The sequence below is a fragment of the Drosophila elegans genome, unplaced genomic scaffold (genome assembly GCF_018152505.1).
Source record: "Drosophila elegans isolate 14027-0461.03 unplaced genomic scaffold, ASM1815250v1 contig_814, whole genome shotgun sequence".
NCBI lineage: Eukaryota > Metazoa > Arthropoda > Insecta > Diptera > Drosophilidae > Drosophila > Drosophila elegans.
In genome coordinates, this window is record NW_024546167.1 from 16,111,623 (window position 1) to 16,129,993 (window position 18,371).

An 18,371-nucleotide genomic window follows, 5' to 3' on the forward strand; every position below is an offset into this window, starting at 1 on the left:
AGCTATATATTAAAAGCACTTTAACTAGGTAAATATTTTACGTTTTTTAAAAATGTATCGTTGCTGGGCTTTTTTTAAATCGCACCTGCAGCAGCCCTTACTTATCATTTTCCAGTGACTGGCATTTGGCTTGAAGAAGAGTTAACTGATGTTGATAATTTGAGGAAATATTAGGCAAAAAATTAAATTAATTAGTTTGTAGAAAGAAAAGCCAAATACATTGAGTAGATAACTCGAAGAAAAGTATCTGCCGTCATGCCATCGCCTTAGGAAAGAAAAAAAGTCTTAAACTATTAGTTTTTCGGGGTGGAAACCACAACAAAGCACACCCACCAAAAAATTCACGATTACTCATCGCCGGAATGTCTGGGAATCCTTTCGACAGCGATGAGGACCAAAGCTCGGCCAGCGGGGAGATCCTGGAGGGTTTCCTTTGTCCCATCTGCCGGGCTGACCTGAAGTCCATCGATGTGCTCACGGATCACTTTGCCCGTCAGCACGCCGAAGAGGAGGCGGCCCTAAAATCCTTCAAAGACATCTTCAGCAAGGCCAAAAAGAAGATATTGAACCCCTTTGAGGATGAAAAGGGAGCCGCTGCAGCCTCGCCAGGAGGCTCATCCGCTTCGACGGCTGCCAAGAATCCCAATGGCAATGGCGATCGCAATGGACCCAGCAATGCTCGCTCTCGACTCAACGTATTCAACCACATGGCCAGGCAGCAGCCGGGTGCCGAGTGCTCCCACTTCGAGTACTTCCAGTCCATCCGAAATCCCCGCCTGGAGCGATATGCCAGCGAAACGAACAAGTTGATCATACGGCTGCACCGACTGCTGAAGGATTTGCCTGCGGATTCAGTGCAGCGGCGGCAGCACGAGCAGCAGACTGTGGCCTGGCTGGATGGCAGTTCCGTGAAGTTGTGCCCCAGCTGCGCCAAGAGTTTCCACATTGCCCGGAGACAGCACCACTGCCGTTTGTGTGGTGGAATCATGTGCAACGACTGCTCCAAGTTCCTGCCCCTGGAGGATGCCAGTTAGTCAGCTTAACAATTCAATTTTATTGGTTTTCTCATCTCTTTCTAATCCTGCAGTGCAACTGGCCAGTCTCTCCACCACAAGAAGTGAGCCGCTCCAGCAGCTGCATCAACATGAGAACGCCATCCGGCTGTGCGAACACTGCCTCTGGCTGCTGGACACGCGAAGGGACATGCACGAGAGTCGCACCTGTCGCCCGCTCCTCACACAGGTGTACGAACAGATCCGCCAGCTGCAGAAGGAAGTAACCCCCGATCTGGACATGTATCTGAAGATCATCAACAGCCTTAACGAAGGGGACACTATCTTCACGCTGGCGGATGCGGGTGCTTTGCGCGGCAAAATTGGACAAGTGGCCGAGGCAATGGACATGCGGAGCAAGCGCATCCTGGCTATATTTTGTGAGCCAGGCAGCCGAGAGGAGGCTTTGAAGAAGGCCATTCGGTTGGGCTGCATCCAAGCCATCAAGGAACGCATGCTGTCGCTGCCGCCGCTTCCGGAGGAGGCGCACATCCGTCAGATGCAGGAGCGTCGGCGAATGGAGACGCAGCAACGTATCCTCACCGAGCAGCGCATGGCCATGGAAGCCTACGAGCGAAACAATATGGCAGCAAATCAATCGGGAGTTGCAGTTCCGGGTCCAGAAAGCGGTTCCTTCGCCCAGGGGGTAAGTTACTTATGATTTCTGGCAAAACATCTCCTCTATCTTCATCTGCTCCCCAGTCGGATCTTCAATCCCTGACCAACTGGTCGGCACCGCAGGCGGCCAGCAAGTCTAACCTAGACGATCCGCTGATCGAGCAGATCAACATCATCAAGGGCTATATTAAACAGGCGCGCCAGGACATGAACTTTGAGGTGGTGGAGACACTGGAGCTGAATCTTCGCGAGCTGCAGCGCGAGGTGTACGAGCGACAGCGCTATTCCCAGGGCAGCACGCCCGCCTCACCCACGGAAGCCTAAGCAGTATCCTATATAGTAGAATATATAACCATTCCCGCTATGACAAATTAAATGCTCTATGTTACGCGTTATAGTGGTGTATATTGTGCGTGTACACTGGAAAATCGAAAATTGTGCGTTTGACGACAACTGAGATTTTAAAATGCAATATCAATGCAGTATCCTTTGGAGATTAAATCTAGGACTTTAGGCCCACGGCTGCGATCAAGGCCTTGACCTTAGTAATGTAGGCGGCCTGGGCATCGGCATTGCTCAATCCCTTGCGGTTATTCCATGCCTCCCACTTGGCCTTACCCTTGAAATCCAGGAAGCCGGGTTTATCTGAATAGGATTCCGATATATTATTGTTACACTATTGTTATATGATTTTCAAGACCCACCAGTATTGCAATCCCCCACTGTGGCCTGTTTGTACAGGCTGTAGAGCTCCAAAAGGTCATTGTCCGCGGGTGTGGTGTTCAGATTCTTCACATCCTCGGCGGCCTGGTTGAATTCCTGTGGAATTACCATTTAGAGGGTTACACTTTGACAACGAGACAACTTGCAAGCAGTTATCCCGACTTACCTGCAATTCGGACATATTTTCTAGTATTTCTATCTAGCGGAAGTTTATCTTTGGAAAAATATTGCAAAAAAGGTAGGTCTATTATTTGGTGTGACCAATAGTTGAGAAATTAAACATGCCACACAAATTTTCGTTTCAGCTCTCCGGCAACCCAACGATACTTATTTTGCCGGTCTGGCAATCTATACCTAAGATTTAACTTGAGATACTTGTTGAGAAATGCATGCATTCAGGATGTTGATTTTATCATAGAATCGTCCAATCACAATTATATTAATTATTATATTAATTCAGTAGCCGTTCTACAGATATCAAAGTTATCTTTAACTTTCGTTTGAAAAGGTGTTGAATTCCTTAACATTTTTCCATTTAAATTCTTTTTGTGCGACAAAAAAATAAATAAGTTTTAATTACTTTATTAAAAATGTTAACTTATGTTTAATATTTCTTGTAAATTATTTTACAAAAAATAAATAATGTTCCCATGCCACTCATTTTCTCGGACTTGAGCGCAAAAGAGAGAGAGAAACTTACTCATTTATGTTTATGCACTTAATTTCATGAACTATAAATTTAAATATTATGCCAGATGTTTGTCGAAAAGTTTTGAGGATAAAATAAATTTTTAATGTACAACTCTAATTTTCCTAATTCCAACTTCTTGTTTAAAAGAGTGTATTCTTGTTAGTGATCGCACCACATTCCTATTGGACCGTTTCTTATCGATATTTACATAATGGTGATAGTTTATCTCTAATATAATATAATATTAAAACTATTTACATTAACTTATTTATTAACACCCAGAAAATTAGTGCTTAACTATTATATGTTTTTAAGCAACATACTTAAAATTATTTATATGCTGACACGTATTTACAAGAGATGGGCTTCGTACAAACGTATCAAAAGAGCGGGAGAGCGAAAGAGAGTGGTTTTGAGTCGCTCTCACCGAGGGTATAAAAGGTGCCCGCAACGCTCAAACACCCACTCAAATCGAAATGTTTTCATCCGCGCTGTCCGTGTTTTCGGTGCTCCGCTAAAAGTAACAAAAAAGTGCACAATTCGCCGGGAGGAAATGTTACATTAACGCCATTTGGGGTTCCTGCAAAGCACACGGATACTACGCTATACAGTTCTCAACCCAAATCGGTCAGCAAACGCGGATTCGCGCAACAGCACGCGTCGCCTGTAAAAATCGAAGCCGATTCGAAACAATAACAAATGCGCTAAGTGCTTACCAAATAATCCAAAGTTTTTTTGCACCGACAAAAAAAAGCTGTGAAAAGTGAGCAAAAGTGATCGAAAAAGATCTGAAAAGGTCATTAAAAGAAAGAAAGTTAATGGTTTAGAGTGCGTAAGGTTGATAAATCGGTAAAAATCGTTTTCGTTTGTTTTTGTTGTGGTCTCCTTCGCAGAGCTTATGCAAATGTGGTAAGACACCGTTCAAGTTACATGTTTTTTTGTTTTGCTCAACTCCAACTGCCTAGCAACTCGAAAAGAGCGCTAAAAAGTGAAGGCCTTGTCGCTGGTTAACATATTCGAGATTTACAATGAACAAGCGTGAAGATCAAACAAACGAGAAACCACATTTGATTTTTCATTCTGATTTCCCATGTTCTAGTTCTTAGTGTTTTTCTTTATTCCCTTCTTGTTTTCCCCTGTTTGCTTTTGTTTGACTTTTCTGGCTACTTTTAATCGCCCTGTCTCTCTCACACACTGAGTATTTTCAGCTGTTGATCTATTTTTAATTTCATTAACGAACTGCAAGTTTTTTAGATTCATTCCTACACGTTTATCTGTGTCAATTAGTTTGAGGAATTGGCGCAGGCACAAAAAGTGTCAAATCAGCGTAAATAACTTTCATTTATTTACATTTCACCGGGGAGATAAGCGGTTAAGTAGTTACCCCTTCCTAAAACAAGTATTCCCTTTCAAATGCGCCGATAACGCCGTCGCAGAACTGTTGACCCAATAGCTTTTAAAGCCAGACTACTCATGGTCACGGATGAGGCGTTCAGAAGCGGGCGATAATCTAATCACACGTTGGGAACGCAATTGCCAACAAAATAATAAAAGATTTTAAAATTTACAAAATTTAAATTTCCAAATATTGATATATCAATACGATTTATTTTTTAAATTGCTTAAAAATGAATTGTTTAAAAAGTGTTTAATTTTTTTTATATTCTATTTGGTAAACTAATACTAGTATTCTGACTGCAGCTGTTATCCTATATACATACATATGTATGTATGAGTAAGAATATAAAAACAGAGGGTTCTGCGTTATCAGTCTTGAGCTTGCAGTCTTGAGCATATGGCATGAGGCCCACGACCTGCCGTTTGTTATTTAGGGTAATGCAACCATTTGTTTAATATTTACACACTTGAAGTAGGAACTGGTAGCCAGGTGATTTGGGTGTAAATTAAGATCAGAATCGAACAATTACATACTCAAACAAACAAAGATTAGAATACAACAAAATACTGGAAAATGGGTAATCATTTTTTTGAAAAATTTAGTTTTATCTCTCTGAAATTAATTTTTATTTGACAAACAAACACTTTGTAGACTTCTTTCTAGGGTTACATCAATTTAAAATTCCCTACTTATTGACTCATTTCCGAATGATGCATTGCATCCGATTTGGTTATAGCTTTTGTCTTCGGTGTCGCTTGTTGCGTTCCCATATATATATTTGCAATCAATAAATGACGCATTTCAGGCCGTGGGACCCTCGACTAGACCTGTGGCATTATCACGGCTTGGGAACTTATATGTATTTGTTTTCTTAATAAAACACTAATTCCAGATGCTACTGATGACTTCATGAATATTTTTAAAAATTACCATTTGCCTTTTTATATTTGATTCTTAATCAGATCAATGAAATTGAACTTTGGTTTCGGCGTGTGTTCTTCAAGTCTGTTTAGTTAAATTTTTACGTTTTTTTGAACAACATTTTGTTGTGATCTGCGGCTGTTTGCCTCTCAGTTGGTTCCGAAAAAGTCTTTTCAAAATTTAAATGATGGAAACTCAGAGATATACACAAAATAAGCCATTCAACTTGGATGCATGGGAGGAGCAATAGCCACATTGATTAATTGCCAACAAGAGGAAGAACATCTTTAGTTTGCTATCATTAGTTCTCATTTCATTTATCAAAGTAGCTTTTTTGATTACTTCTTGGCTGCAGAGCGAACGGAAATGTTGTTGCAATTAGTTTATGTTGCTCTGTGCAACGTCGGAAAAGTTATCCACAAACTGTTTCAGTGTCAGTGCCTAACAGTCGTTACCACGGAAGACCCACCCGCCGTCAACGAAATTTGGCACGAGAAAATTTCACTTTTATTGTGGAGAGCAAACCAACCGAGCGACAACAGACCAGTCACTTCTACCCCATTCTATAAGCTATATACCATATACTATATGTGTGTGCAGATAGAAAAGGTATCTTTTTTGAATGGGTGGCGCAGGGAGTAGGATTTTGGGGAACCACATTTATAAAACTGCAACAGCTGCAGTTATTTTTTCAGCTTGTTTTGTTTGTCGCTCGACGATGCCACTGCGATTTTTCTTTTGTGTTCACTGGGTCCTTCTCCCTCTGGCCCTATTTTAGCATATTTGGTATTCGATTTTTACATAGAACCCGTTTAAAAAAAATCCACGTGGAATATATTGAATTGGCATATGGAGAAAATGAATTCACGTTCGATTTGATGCCTGAAAAATGGTGTCCGGCTTCCACTGAAGCGTATAGAAATGGTTATCATTGTATGCTGGGAACAAAGTGGGCTTTAAAGCTTTTTAAATTTCAAAGATATGAAACTTTGGTTTAAATTTATTTACCAATTTTCAGTGCTAATAAATCTATAATAATTAAAGGCTTAATGAGTTATAATGTATTAACAAGATTTAAGAAGCTTCGGCTTAAAATATAAAAGTTTTTCTAAAAGAGTAATAACTAGTGAGTTGTAAAAGACTAAAACCCTTTTTCTAACCCACCATGTCAAAAACATGACTCTGTCTTATCCGCAGTGGCATCCTCACCTTTCCGGTTTTTCGGCCCATGACCTACAGGTAAAAGGATGCATTTTAAGGAGGCGATATGCAGCAGATGTTATTGTTTCCTCCTCGTTTTCCTACCTGCTCTCTTGGCCTTTGCCTTGTCGTGGCCTTTTTTGAACTAAAATACTTCAACAAAATGCTGCTGCCAGAGGCGAGCAAGAAAAATAATATAAAGCAAACGAATTCCTTAACATTTTATGCGTTGTTGCGTCATCGCACACGGAACAGTAGTGGTATATGTACCCCCAAACACAGAGGCATATATAAGCGTCTATTTAGGTACAATAAAACAAAACTCTCACAGTGTCTGAGTCGGGTTTTGAATTTAGTCATCTGCCGGTCGCCACCACAGAACTTGTTTTCGATTTAGCTTTATTTTAGCGATTCAAGCACATACCAACAACATATTTTACAATTTTATTAATGCATGAGTTTCCTTCTTTTCCACTCTAGCTGTCACCGGTTCTAAATGCCTTAATTAAATTTTAGTTTTATCGCAGACAGTTTTATTTCTATCAGAAACAAAATTAAATTCAGCTTATCGTCGCTTTGTGGGTGTGGGGCCTGCAATCAGAAAATAAAATAAATATTCGCTTGTATTGGCACACCACACATTTATTTAGATATAATATATAATCGGATAGTTCTTAGTACGGTGTATATGTAGATGATTCCTAGCTGGTTGACTTCTCATGCGTGAATGTTTTTGTTTCGGATTATTTTGCAAGTTTTTGAAGGCCGTGGGAATATGACAGCGTCTGGGTTTCGAATTTTCATTGAATTTTCATCTCAGTTATCATTCACTTTATGTACTGCACTCTTCATTTTGCGATCTTGAATGCCTTCTTACAAAGTGTGCAATGGCGCGTTTGGCTGGCTGTGGCCACGCTTCACTGCCAGTCAGGCATTTATTTATAAAGAACATTTTCTGCATGTACGGCATCAAGTTCTCAGATAAGCAAAGATGCCCAAAATAGTTGAAAGCAATGTGGACTCAATAAGGGCCTTTACACTGGTAAAAAAATGGAATAGTAAAAATAAATATGCGCATATTGAATTGTAAAATGCGTATTTCATATTTAAAGTAAATATAAAAATATTAAAATTAAATACAAAACGTATTAAATTCCATAATTTAATATAAAAATATTTAAATCAATGCGGTAAATATTGAGTTTAAATTTTGGGCAATTTGTTTTAAATTTTATCATATTAAAATTGAAAATTTTCAGACTGAAAAAAAACATAGTCAAATTAAGAATGTGTCATATTTAATTATAGTACGAAAACTGAAAATTATTTTGAGTTTTTAATGATTTTTACAATAAACAAAACATTATTACAGTTGATATTGTCAATTAAATTTCAATAGCTCAATCTTAGCGAAATATATTTAATAAATATGGTACTTAATATTTTTAAATTTAAATCTAATATTATTTGTATTAATATCTATGTTTAAAGTATTATATTGAAATTGCTCAATATTTAAATTTAATATTATTCGTTATACATAACAAATTAAATTTAAATATTGTTTTTGTTACTTTAAATATTATTCCTATTTAATTTAAAGTTGTAGTCGAGGCCCGCATTTTATATTTAAAAATAAATACAAAAATTATATTTTAATTTTTTGTTTTGTTCCATTAATTTAGACGAAACTCTTAAATTTATTACGTTCGTAACTAAATTAAAATAATGTTAAATAAATGGAACAAAAGTCATAATTATACATACATACATACATATGTGTATAACAAATTCTAAATGCGCATTTTTAGCGGTCTTTTTTCTCCGTTATTCGCTGTTTCTTTGAAACGGATTCACACACACATATGTACATATGTGTGACCAGATCACTTCTCTTCGTATTCAGCATTGCACGGCGCGTGCCATCATTTCTAAGTCGCAGTTGTTGTGTCGTGTAGTGAAAATTAAAGTTTAATTGCTGATGCCGCGATCTCATCAGAAACACAAATCAAAGATAGTGAAGTGCTAAAATAATTAATCTGGATCGCGATTCTTACACGTTATTGGGTGAATAATTCTGCAATAAATTTGTTTTAGGCTTTATACCCACGCTTGATATATATATGTATGTACATGTGTTGGTATGCATGTACATATATATGTATGTGCAGCGTTCGTTTACCGCTTAATTGGCGTTAGATTTAGTTTGGAAGCCACTAGAAACGGTTAACGGACTCTGCACATACATGCATATATTTGTATGTAAGTGTGTGAGAATATTTAAAAACAAATATCTTCTAGAGTTATTCACATACATATTAACTGTGTATTTTACCGCGATCTAGTTTAACATAATTAACCCTCAAGATAAAGATCACGCCAAGATTAATTTTAAGCTTCGGAAGCATAACTATTTGGTAAGTACCGATCTAACAATAAAAATATAAATGTGGTAATGTTATGTACATACATACGCACGCTGTGTAAACATGTTTCTACATATGCATGTATGTATGTGCAGCGTTTTAGTTACCGCCCAAAAAAATTAACAAAAAAAAAGCGAATACTTGATTTGATTTTTTAAAATATTACAAAGTAATATTAATATTTTAAAAAATAAAATCAATCAAATGGATAATAATAACAATAAATTAGCATAAAACAATCCCTGGTGATACCGTAATATGACTTGGAAAAACCCAAGTTAAGAAAAAAAATCTAATTTCAGATACAAATCGATTTTAATTTAATGTTCCCTGGAAAGGAAAGGCGCATTAGCTTCAAAATGGGAAGCGTTTAAGAAGGAAATACAACAGTACTATGCGTATAATATCCACAACGTGAACAGAAGGAAGCTGTTTATGAATTCCAAGAATTCAGAGACTATTGGTAAATTACATTATGAAATATATTGTTTTATTTTTTAATTAAAATTCTTATTTTTGTCTTTCTTTTATTTCTTTTTCATCAGACTTTATTTTGACTAACCTGCTCCCCTCAATTTTACCGCCCAATACATGGTACTCTTCAAAAGCATCAAAAACCAGAACTCCCTGGAAAGTCTAGTCCTTCAAGTGAACTCCATTGCCGACTATCGCCAAAGGATTGCAGAATCTGTCGGTAAAAACTATTCGAATTTAAAAACAGTTCAACCGTGTATGTTTGTAAAAAGCCACAAAGCAAATACGTTCTTTGATAAACTATATAGGCCGTACTGTATATAAATTTTGCTTAAATAAAATGATTACAAAAAAAAATGTACAATGTTTTTCTTATGTTAATAAACGGTTTTGAATAATTTAAATGAATATACCCTGCATTTGATTTAAATATAATAAATATTTATATTTAAAACGCTAAATAATACATGTTATATAATTCATATTTAAACTAAATACTTTAATATTTAAATTCAGTGAAATTGTTATTAAAATTAAATATGAATTGCACTGTATTTAAGTTTGGAATATTTAATTTATAGATGTTAACATTAAATACGATTATAAATCAAATTAAATATTTTAATATTTAAAACAAAGATGCACCGTATTTAACTTAAATTTATTTCATATTAATTTAAATACGGTTTATACTTAAATTAAATATTTTAATATTTAAAACAAACATGTTTCATTATTGCTTCAAATACGATTTCTAGTTAAATTAAATGTTTTAATATTTAAAACAAATACGCATCGTGTTTAATTTAACTATGAATTATGTTTAACTTAAATATGGACCAAATTTAAATTAAATATTAAAAATATTGAAAATTACTCTGTAAGTATTTAAATTAAATTCGAAAATCAAATTAATATGGTGCATATTTAAAGTAAATATAAACGGATTTGGATGAAAATCAAAGCGAAAAATATTTAAATTGAATACAAAATATTTAAATTTACTACTTTTTTTTTACCAGTGTAGGTATTGGTAACATAAAAGGTTGGACCTTGCAAGGTCCATAACCAATTAAAATTCGCTGTTGCACAGTTCCCAAAAGAGTGAAAAAAGTCATATTTCTATGCCAGAGTGCAAATACATAAATAATTAAATAAATATCATTTGAAAAACTTTGTCTTGCCCAAAAGTTTTTAACAAACTTGTTAGATAACTTTCGACGTACTATGACAAGCCCTACCTCCACTTAAATAAAATGTTTCCCCTAACCTGTTGACTCAACTGTGTCCCTGAAGTCAACTATTTGCAAGCATGTTAATGTCAGGTCATAATCCTAAGGACCGCCTGTCAGGACGACACTCATTTGACAGCCTGCCCCGCATTCCCTGCCCCCAAATTTTCAAAGAAAAGTGTCTGGAAAAAACTGTTGCGTGTCTTCTCTACGGAATTAAGGAATGGAATGAAGGTTGGACAAACTATTCCGTTGATATATGATGATGAATGAGGGGAATATGACATTTTGCGGGCTTTAATGGTGCTTTCAGCCAAAAGAATCCTCCTCTTTTTTTTAACCGGGGTCAGAGAGTAATGAAATTAGCAAGTAAAAGGCAAAGGCAACTGTCATAGACCTTATAAAAAAGTTTTTTACGACAGGCCAAATGAAATGGAAAGTGAAATGGATGTGCCGAAGGATATAGTCGTGACCAGTCCATTACCATTTTGCTACATTTGTCACGATTAATGTCGCGTTAGCTGGACGCGACAATTTTCAGGGCGGAGTAATTGCACACATGTCGGCGAGTGTACGTGCTACGCGCGCTTTAGCCTTTCAAATGGATTAAAAAAGGGAAAAGGAATAAAAAATCCCGCAAAAAAAAAACCATGAAAACGACAGCGTAACTAACTGCTTCTGTTCTTTTGCCCGAATGCATCAGCCAAATTGTTTGTTAATGGACAACATGGCAGAAGCAATTCCTTAGCTCTCCTCCTCTTGTTTTAGACACACACAGCACACATGGCGGATGTGTAATATGCTCTGACAGGTCAAACAGAGAAGCGCGCTGCACATTTTATGATATTTGCACACTATGGAGAATCCACAGGCCGCATCGTTTATTACCCCCTGCTGTTCTTTACCCTTTTGTGCACAGCAGGTGCCGTTTACCATGGGCCAAAGTCAACAAATGCCTCGTTAAATTGTGCGGGTTGCGTACCAGTTTAGAGTTTATACTTTAAGGGAATGGATTTTTAATCTCTTCGATGTATCCACAATGTCAGATTGAAATGGATAGTTCACAATAATATAATACAAACAATAAACTTACATAATTTTTTAATATTTTGAATAAACTTGATTTAAATGAAATAAATAAAAATATACTTTGACTTATAAAATCATATTTGTAACGAAAACTGGCGAGTTTATATATATTTATTGTGATTAAAGATTATTGTATTATTTTTCCACGTCGTGTGCGGTTTTTGGGGGCTCGGTCGCCAAGATAAATGTAGGCCAAGACCAGAGACGAATATGCAGTTTGGTTGTGCCGCCTCCACAGCTCCTGCGTCCCGCTTCCCGCTTCTTGGCCATCTCCTGTCACTTTGAGTGAAACGAAGGCGTTGGCCACAGCTTGTTGGGCCATTAGCTCACTCTTTCTGCCCTTCGTCATAAGTGTATGTGTGTCTGTGTGTGTGTCTGGGGTCGCAACCACTTTGAAATTAATTTCCCTTGTGAAATTTACGTATACGTAATTGTAAGAACGGCCCTTACCCGTGCTCTGCATAAAAGAGCAAGGAAAACAACGCTGAAAGTGACCCAAATCTTGGCCAGATGGCGTCGCAACTTCTCCCGGTGCATATGAAACAACCGATTCCATTTGGATTTATTAACCATAAATTGTGTTATTCAATTAACCCTTGTTGATCAATGCGGGCTGGAATGATACTCGAAATATAATTAATTTTTGCTTGACATTCGTAATGAAATATATTGTGACCTTTAAAGCTGCTGTCTGCTGCTGCTCAGATAAGAAAATTGGCTTTAAAATTAAGAATTCCAAGAATTCTTTACATTTTTAATTTTTATCAATACTAAAAGGTCATTTTTTAAACTTTTTTTTACTCAAAATAAAAAACTGAAAAACTTTGTTTTGTATTTCCTCTCCGTACATTCTTAATAAGCAATTGCCAAAAATGTATGGTATTTAAGCCAACTTTTTAATAACTATCTACCGGACGCTTTTCCAGAGGAACATTTTATGCTGACTTTTTTCTTGCTTTTCAGTTTTTGTTCAACTTAATGTAGAAAAATGGCATGAGATGTTTTCCGCTTTTTGCGCTTTTAAGGGGCGAGCTTACTTGTCAAACGCACACGAAGAATGTCAAAAGAAATTTGTTCACTTTTTTTGCTTCTCCCTATTTTGAGAACGAGTATTGCGTGTTTTTAAGTAATTATGCTTTGATTCTTGGATAGATTTTTCTTTTAAAGCTCCAGCCCGGCAACAAGGGGTTAACAATTGCCCGTACAGTGACATTGACAGTCGTCAAACAAAGTGACGTCATCATCCGAAAAGTGGAACCAGAATCTAAGCGTGTGACATGCACCCGTGTGACATAAATGTGTTTATAGCAACAATTGCAGCAAAAAGTTAAAAAAAAAAATACAGGGAGAGCTAAACCAACCCTCCACAACAGTTCCGAGATTACGAGACTCTAAAAAAGTACTAAACCCCAATAATAAAAAAAGTGGACACTATAAATAGAGCAAGTTGAAAATGGACGGAAAAAAGAAATGCTCAAGCCACTCGTCGTTGGACATTTGTAATTAATGGTCAATTAATGGGTCGCAGACACGCGGCAAGGGATAGAAAACCGACTAACTGGACAGAGATTAGTAGACTTTGTCAACGTTTTTCCGACTTTTCCGTTTCGCCCACTGCACTTGGGAAAATAGAATTGCAAATATTATTGCAAGACTTGTGCCCGGGGATGCCAACGCCCGGACAAAGTTCAAGTGGCTGCCAGACTTGGCAATGAAGCTGCGCTAATGAATGCCAGAAGTGTGGTGCGGGAGCGGCTTCCAAGACGAGGATGAAGGTCGGGTTGAGCGCGAGATGATAGCAGACTGGCAATTGCGTTCTCCGCTTGCAGCTCAATTTCGTTATTCATGTAAGCCGCTTAAGATAAGACATTTCATCTTAGTTATTCAGAAACTTCGAGAAAGTTAAAGTGGGTTGGAATTAAATGAAGGATTTAAAATGGAGTATTTTGTTAGACATTTTTTAGAGTATTTAAAAAAATTTAAACACTTCAGAAAAAGGGGGATTTAACAAGCTTTCATCTTAATAATTTAAGAATATTTTAACGATAAACACAGTCAAAAGTATACAAAAGTGTGAGGGATGCGAATATCTCAAAACAAGACAATAAAAAAATACACTTGTTTTTGTGGCACTTTGCAACATTTTGCAAATGCAACATTTTAATGTTTAAAAGTGATTTATTTGGATGAAGTACTTTTAAATCACGTATACGCCACATGGACCGCACTCTGAAACATTTCGCCCCCAGCTGTCTGCGTTCCATCTAATGCAAATGTTTATGTTTGTTTTTAAGTGTCAGAACATGCATTTCATTTGTATTGACCATGTCTAACAATGGCACATCTCAATACCGACAACGACATTGAAGTATCCGTTGCAAATATGTGTGCCAAGTTAACCCAATAAAAGCACATGCAAATGCTACTTGTGTTTGATATTCTTTCTCTGGCGAATCAAATGGAAAGACAATAAACATTTGGAAATGTAAATTCAGTTTGAAATTGGAATAGAAAACGAAAACACAATATGTGGCAGCAACAGGCCACAGATAAAGGCAGCCCCATCATTGCGAACAGACAACAGCAGCTGGCCCCTCGATTGGCACATATATATCTGCGTATCCATATACATTATAATGCTTATACTATAATGCCAACCAGCAGCAGCAGCAGCAGCTCAGCAATCGACGATGCGTGCATGGCAAATGAATTAGTAGCGAATAACACGCTGGTTAAAGCCCCTTCTTCAGTCATTTCGTATTCATTGTCATTGCGGGTGGGAGGGGCCCCAAAAAGGGGGTGTGTGTGCCTTTAGGCCCATAATCAAGCCTCAAAAAGCATAGAAGCAACACGTGTCTCATTCGAATTTGATGAAACGATTCGACGTGCCGATCACATCTCGCGGTCGGAAGTGGAAAAAAGTTCTGATTATGGGCTACTCCGTTTCGGTAATGCCCCCAACAGTGGGTAAAAAAATAACAAAACCACGAAAAATTCTTAGTTTTTATCCCAGACTATTAAGAAAATTAGAATATCAAACAAATATGTTAAAGAGCGTAATACAATTCGTAGGAATAGTATTCAACTCTAGAATCTTTAAGTTTATGATTCATTGCTCAGATATTGTGAGTCGTTATGAATAACATCTGCTAGCATTATCTTTTATAGAACATTTTTGCAAAAATCATCAACAAACTTATCTGCTTACTTATCAAGCAATCTCTTTACATATATAGACATCAACATACTTTCCTTCGAAGCTATCTCTCTTTTATCTTTGGTACGAAAACTTTTTGCTGTAATTGTGTGTTAAACTTCCATATAGACAGACGCATTTCCATCAGCATTATTGTGCCATTAGACATCTGCTCAGGCAGGAATACCCTGCAGCCCCCCTCGCCAACAAGCCTTCACAGCCAGCATTTATTTTGCCGGAATAGTAGAGTGCTTTTTTTGTTTTTTATATGCCTACTACTACTTTTTATCGTCATTTGAGGCTCTGCCGGCTGGTTGTTGTGCTTCTATCATTCTTTTTTTTTTTATTTCTGTCTAGCTGAATCTGTTTGTTTGTAAAAGGGCGGCGGGTGGTTATGGGGTTAGGTGTGGCACCACTTGAGGTTTGTCGGCTCGGTGGCTCAACTGCCAGAAACGCTCTTTTTCGAATTTTCTGCCTCTCTTATTAGCTGACATTATGTCGGATATATTTACGTTGGCGGCGTGGGCGGCTGCTCTCTTCCTCTCGAATTGTCATTCGTTGTAGCTTTCTTTGTTTGCTCCATTGTTGTTCTTGTTAGCCTAGCCAAAAAAAATTAAGAATTAAAATGTGTTTGTACATGCCAAATTACGTCATTTGCTCTTGATCTTTTTTCGCCATTCACTGAAGTGTGCGAAATTAGCAGTTTTGTTGATGTTTTTGCTTGTTTTTTGCCTCGTTTTGTATTTTGCATTATTTCTATTATTGTGAGGCATCAGGTCAGGAATTTATCCGACTCTTAAGTGTTATCCAAACCGATCGGATGTGGCTGACCGATTAAAAAAAATATGTAAATAAGCAAAACAATTTTTACTGATTAGATTCAACGAAATTTCAGCATTATTTTTGTTTTACCATTGTTCGATTAAGCTAATTCTTTATCTTGAGTGTAGAAAAGAAGAAGTATACAAGGAAGCTGAGTTTTAATTTTTCAAATATTAAATGAGAGAAACAAAACAAGAGAGCAAAAGGTTTTGGCAGACCTACTTTAATAATTAAAAAAAATCGATTATTTTTTATAATGTTGTGGTATTGTACCTTTAAATATTTTACAATATTTAATATAACATTTACAAATAGCAAAAGTTATAAAATAAATACATTCCAATAATATTTATTGCTCCTTTGCTACCTTATTTAACTTAGCTTTTTATAAAGAATGAAATATTTTCCTCTTGAAACGTTTGTCATGCTCGTTTACCATTATCCCTTCTGAATGGCTTTTCCCATTGTCCCAGCAGTTTCTGCACCATTAGTTTAAACCGTATTCGAATAAATGCCACATTATGTGCCATCGAATGTCAATTACACATTTATCCATAAGCCAACTTGTCGGTGACCCCCGTCTCCTCGATTTACTCCATAAAGCTCGAGCTGCGTGGCCACTCCTCGCTTCTTTAGCAGCTGAAAAATGTGGAAAGCGGAAGAAAATGAGGAAAATTGAAACTAACCCCACCCAAGGCGGGGATAGCGTGTGACTACCGACTGCCACGCCCACTTCTTAGCACGAGCTTGATTTTATTTTGTGTTTTTTTTTCAGGCTTAATTAAAAGTGTGTCAATGTTTATATCCGTAAATTAGTTGTGTTTTTTTGGGGTTCGCTTAATTAAGGACTAATAAACTTTAAGTCTTAAAGTGGATATCAACAGGCTCCCCAGGGTTCCTTTAACTGAAATAGAATTCTAATTTGTTTCCTTTCTTACCTTCCAGCTGCTCTGCGCTGCTTGTGGCAACAAATTGCACTCGAAGCTGAGGCTTTTATGAATGCTACTGGGTCGGAGTCGGAGTCTGAGTCCGGAGACGCTTCTGGAGGAGAACGGAGGCGGGAGCATCCGTCAAAATGGTCTTCAGCTATGCGTGCATGGTGCTCCAGCGCATCGTGGTGCCGGCGGTCCTGGTCCTCGGTTAGTATGAATAGTATTTTGATTCAATGGAGCAAAGTCAATTTTATAATCTGGACTTCCCTGAAATTTGTTTGTTTGTTTAATGGAACTTTAAAATTATAATAAATTGATTTATTTATTATTTTATTATTGACTTTTTAGCTATAATTTAATAGGCCCAAAGCCAGCTTAATATATTTTCAAATGTTAGACTTTAATAAAACTTGCATTTATGAACATCCTTTAAATTTTAGTCACAGTCATTTAGGGTTATAGGTTATAGTTGATAATAAATTAAAATCAATTGTTAAAACTGAAGTGTCTTATTCCTATTTTCTTGAATTTTGCAGCTGCGCTGATGCGACCAGTGGGCATATCCTTTGTGTACCTGCTGATGTTCTTTGTGTCGCCCTTTGTGCCTCTGGCCACGCGTCGCAACTTCAAAGGATCTGTTACCGCCTTCTTCATCATCCTGCTGACGTTGAGCACTCTGGTCCTTTTGGGTCACATAACGCTGCAGATTCTAGCGGTCAGCCTCACCCTACCAATCTACAACTGTTCGTTCAGTGAGCGCTTGCTGCGGCACATTGGCTTCGTGAGCTTTATCGATCTACAGTGGGTACTTTGGAGGTCACAAACTTCTCATTTATTGATTCTACATTCTGTTTTCCAGGCCATTCGCCATTATCGAGTGGCTGGTGCCAGAGGTGCTGGTTTTTGCCACTTCCCTGGGATCTTATCTCACGGTAAAGCGTGTGGCCTCACAGCCCGTCGGTGCTGAGCAGCTGGAAAATGGCGAAGTGGTCGATGGACAGGCGGAAAACGCCCAATCCTCGCCAGCGCCCGCCCCAGATGCCAATGGCGGTGATGTGCAACAGGCCACGGCCACCACGCCACTGCAGCAGCAGCAACAGCAGCTGAGGAAACGCGTGTCCATGATCAGCCAGCACATCCACTTCGAGGGATTGATCAAGATCTGTGAGTATAAGAAGCATGCATGGGCGTGTCTCAGTAATCACTACCAACTTTGTTAGATAAAAGTTTAAAATAATTCCCCCAAAAGCGGATCAAATTTACTCTAAACCACAGTAACTCCTTTAAGCTCTTCTTTTTTTAATTTCTGTATGGTCAGCAAATTTAATAGTATATAATTTTATTAATAAAAAGAGTCTGGTACATTATTTCAAAATTCAATTCCAACTCCAGAAACCTTTTAGTAATGGTTATAAACCCCTCAGTAATGGTTTTTTTAGCCATCCAAATATAAGTCTTTTGAAAACTGCCAAGATTCCGAACTGTGACTCTATAAATTCTTGTGTTACCGAAGGATTTTTTATGATAACAAATCAAAATCCAAACTAAAAAGTATCTTTTACTTAATATTTCCTAAGAAAAGCCATTAAAACTTTA

The 18,371-nt window shown here is 37.3% G+C and overlaps 3 protein-coding genes across 19 annotated transcripts in view; 2 read left to right on the top strand and 1 right to left on the bottom strand.

Annotated features, from left to right (window-relative positions):
* Positions 1–125: 125 nt before the first annotated feature.
* On the top strand, positions 126–2,065 carry LOC108149518 (rabenosyn-5). The gene is made up of 3 exons (XM_017277146.2): positions 126–1,029; positions 1,088–1,698; positions 1,755–2,065. The coding sequence occupies exons 1-3, from the start codon at positions 363–365 to the stop codon at positions 1,992–1,994; spliced, it is 1,518 nt and encodes a 505-aa protein (XP_017132635.1). The 5' UTR covers positions 126–362; the 3' UTR covers positions 1,995–2,065.
* Positions 2,056–2,691, bottom strand: LOC108149519 (acyl-CoA-binding protein). Its single transcript, XM_017277147.1, has 3 exons — positions 2,560–2,691; positions 2,375–2,489; positions 2,056–2,315 (listed from the first exon to the last, which is right to left on the bottom strand). The coding sequence occupies exons 1-3, from the start codon at positions 2,572–2,574 to the stop codon at positions 2,173–2,175; spliced, it is 273 nt and encodes a 90-aa protein (XP_017132636.1). The 5' UTR covers positions 2,575–2,691; the 3' UTR covers positions 2,056–2,172.
* Positions 2,692–3,561: 870 nt separating this feature from the next.
* LOC108149337 (piezo-type mechanosensitive ion channel component) overlaps positions 3,562–18,371 on the top strand; it is a 32,082-nt gene continuing 17,272 nt past the window's right edge. For all 17 annotated transcript variants that reach the window (XM_017276806.2, XM_017276809.2, XM_017276814.2 and 14 more), the window contains exons 1-4: positions 3,562–3,993; positions 16,789–16,982; positions 17,312–17,576; positions 17,635–17,939. In XM_017276806.2, the coding sequence (XP_017132295.1) occupies positions 16,919–16,982; positions 17,312–17,576; positions 17,635–17,939 (634 nt within the window). In that variant the 5' untranslated portion in view covers positions 3,562–3,993; positions 16,789–16,918. The remainder of the gene's footprint in view (positions 3,994–16,788; positions 16,983–17,311; positions 17,577–17,634; positions 17,940–18,371) is intronic.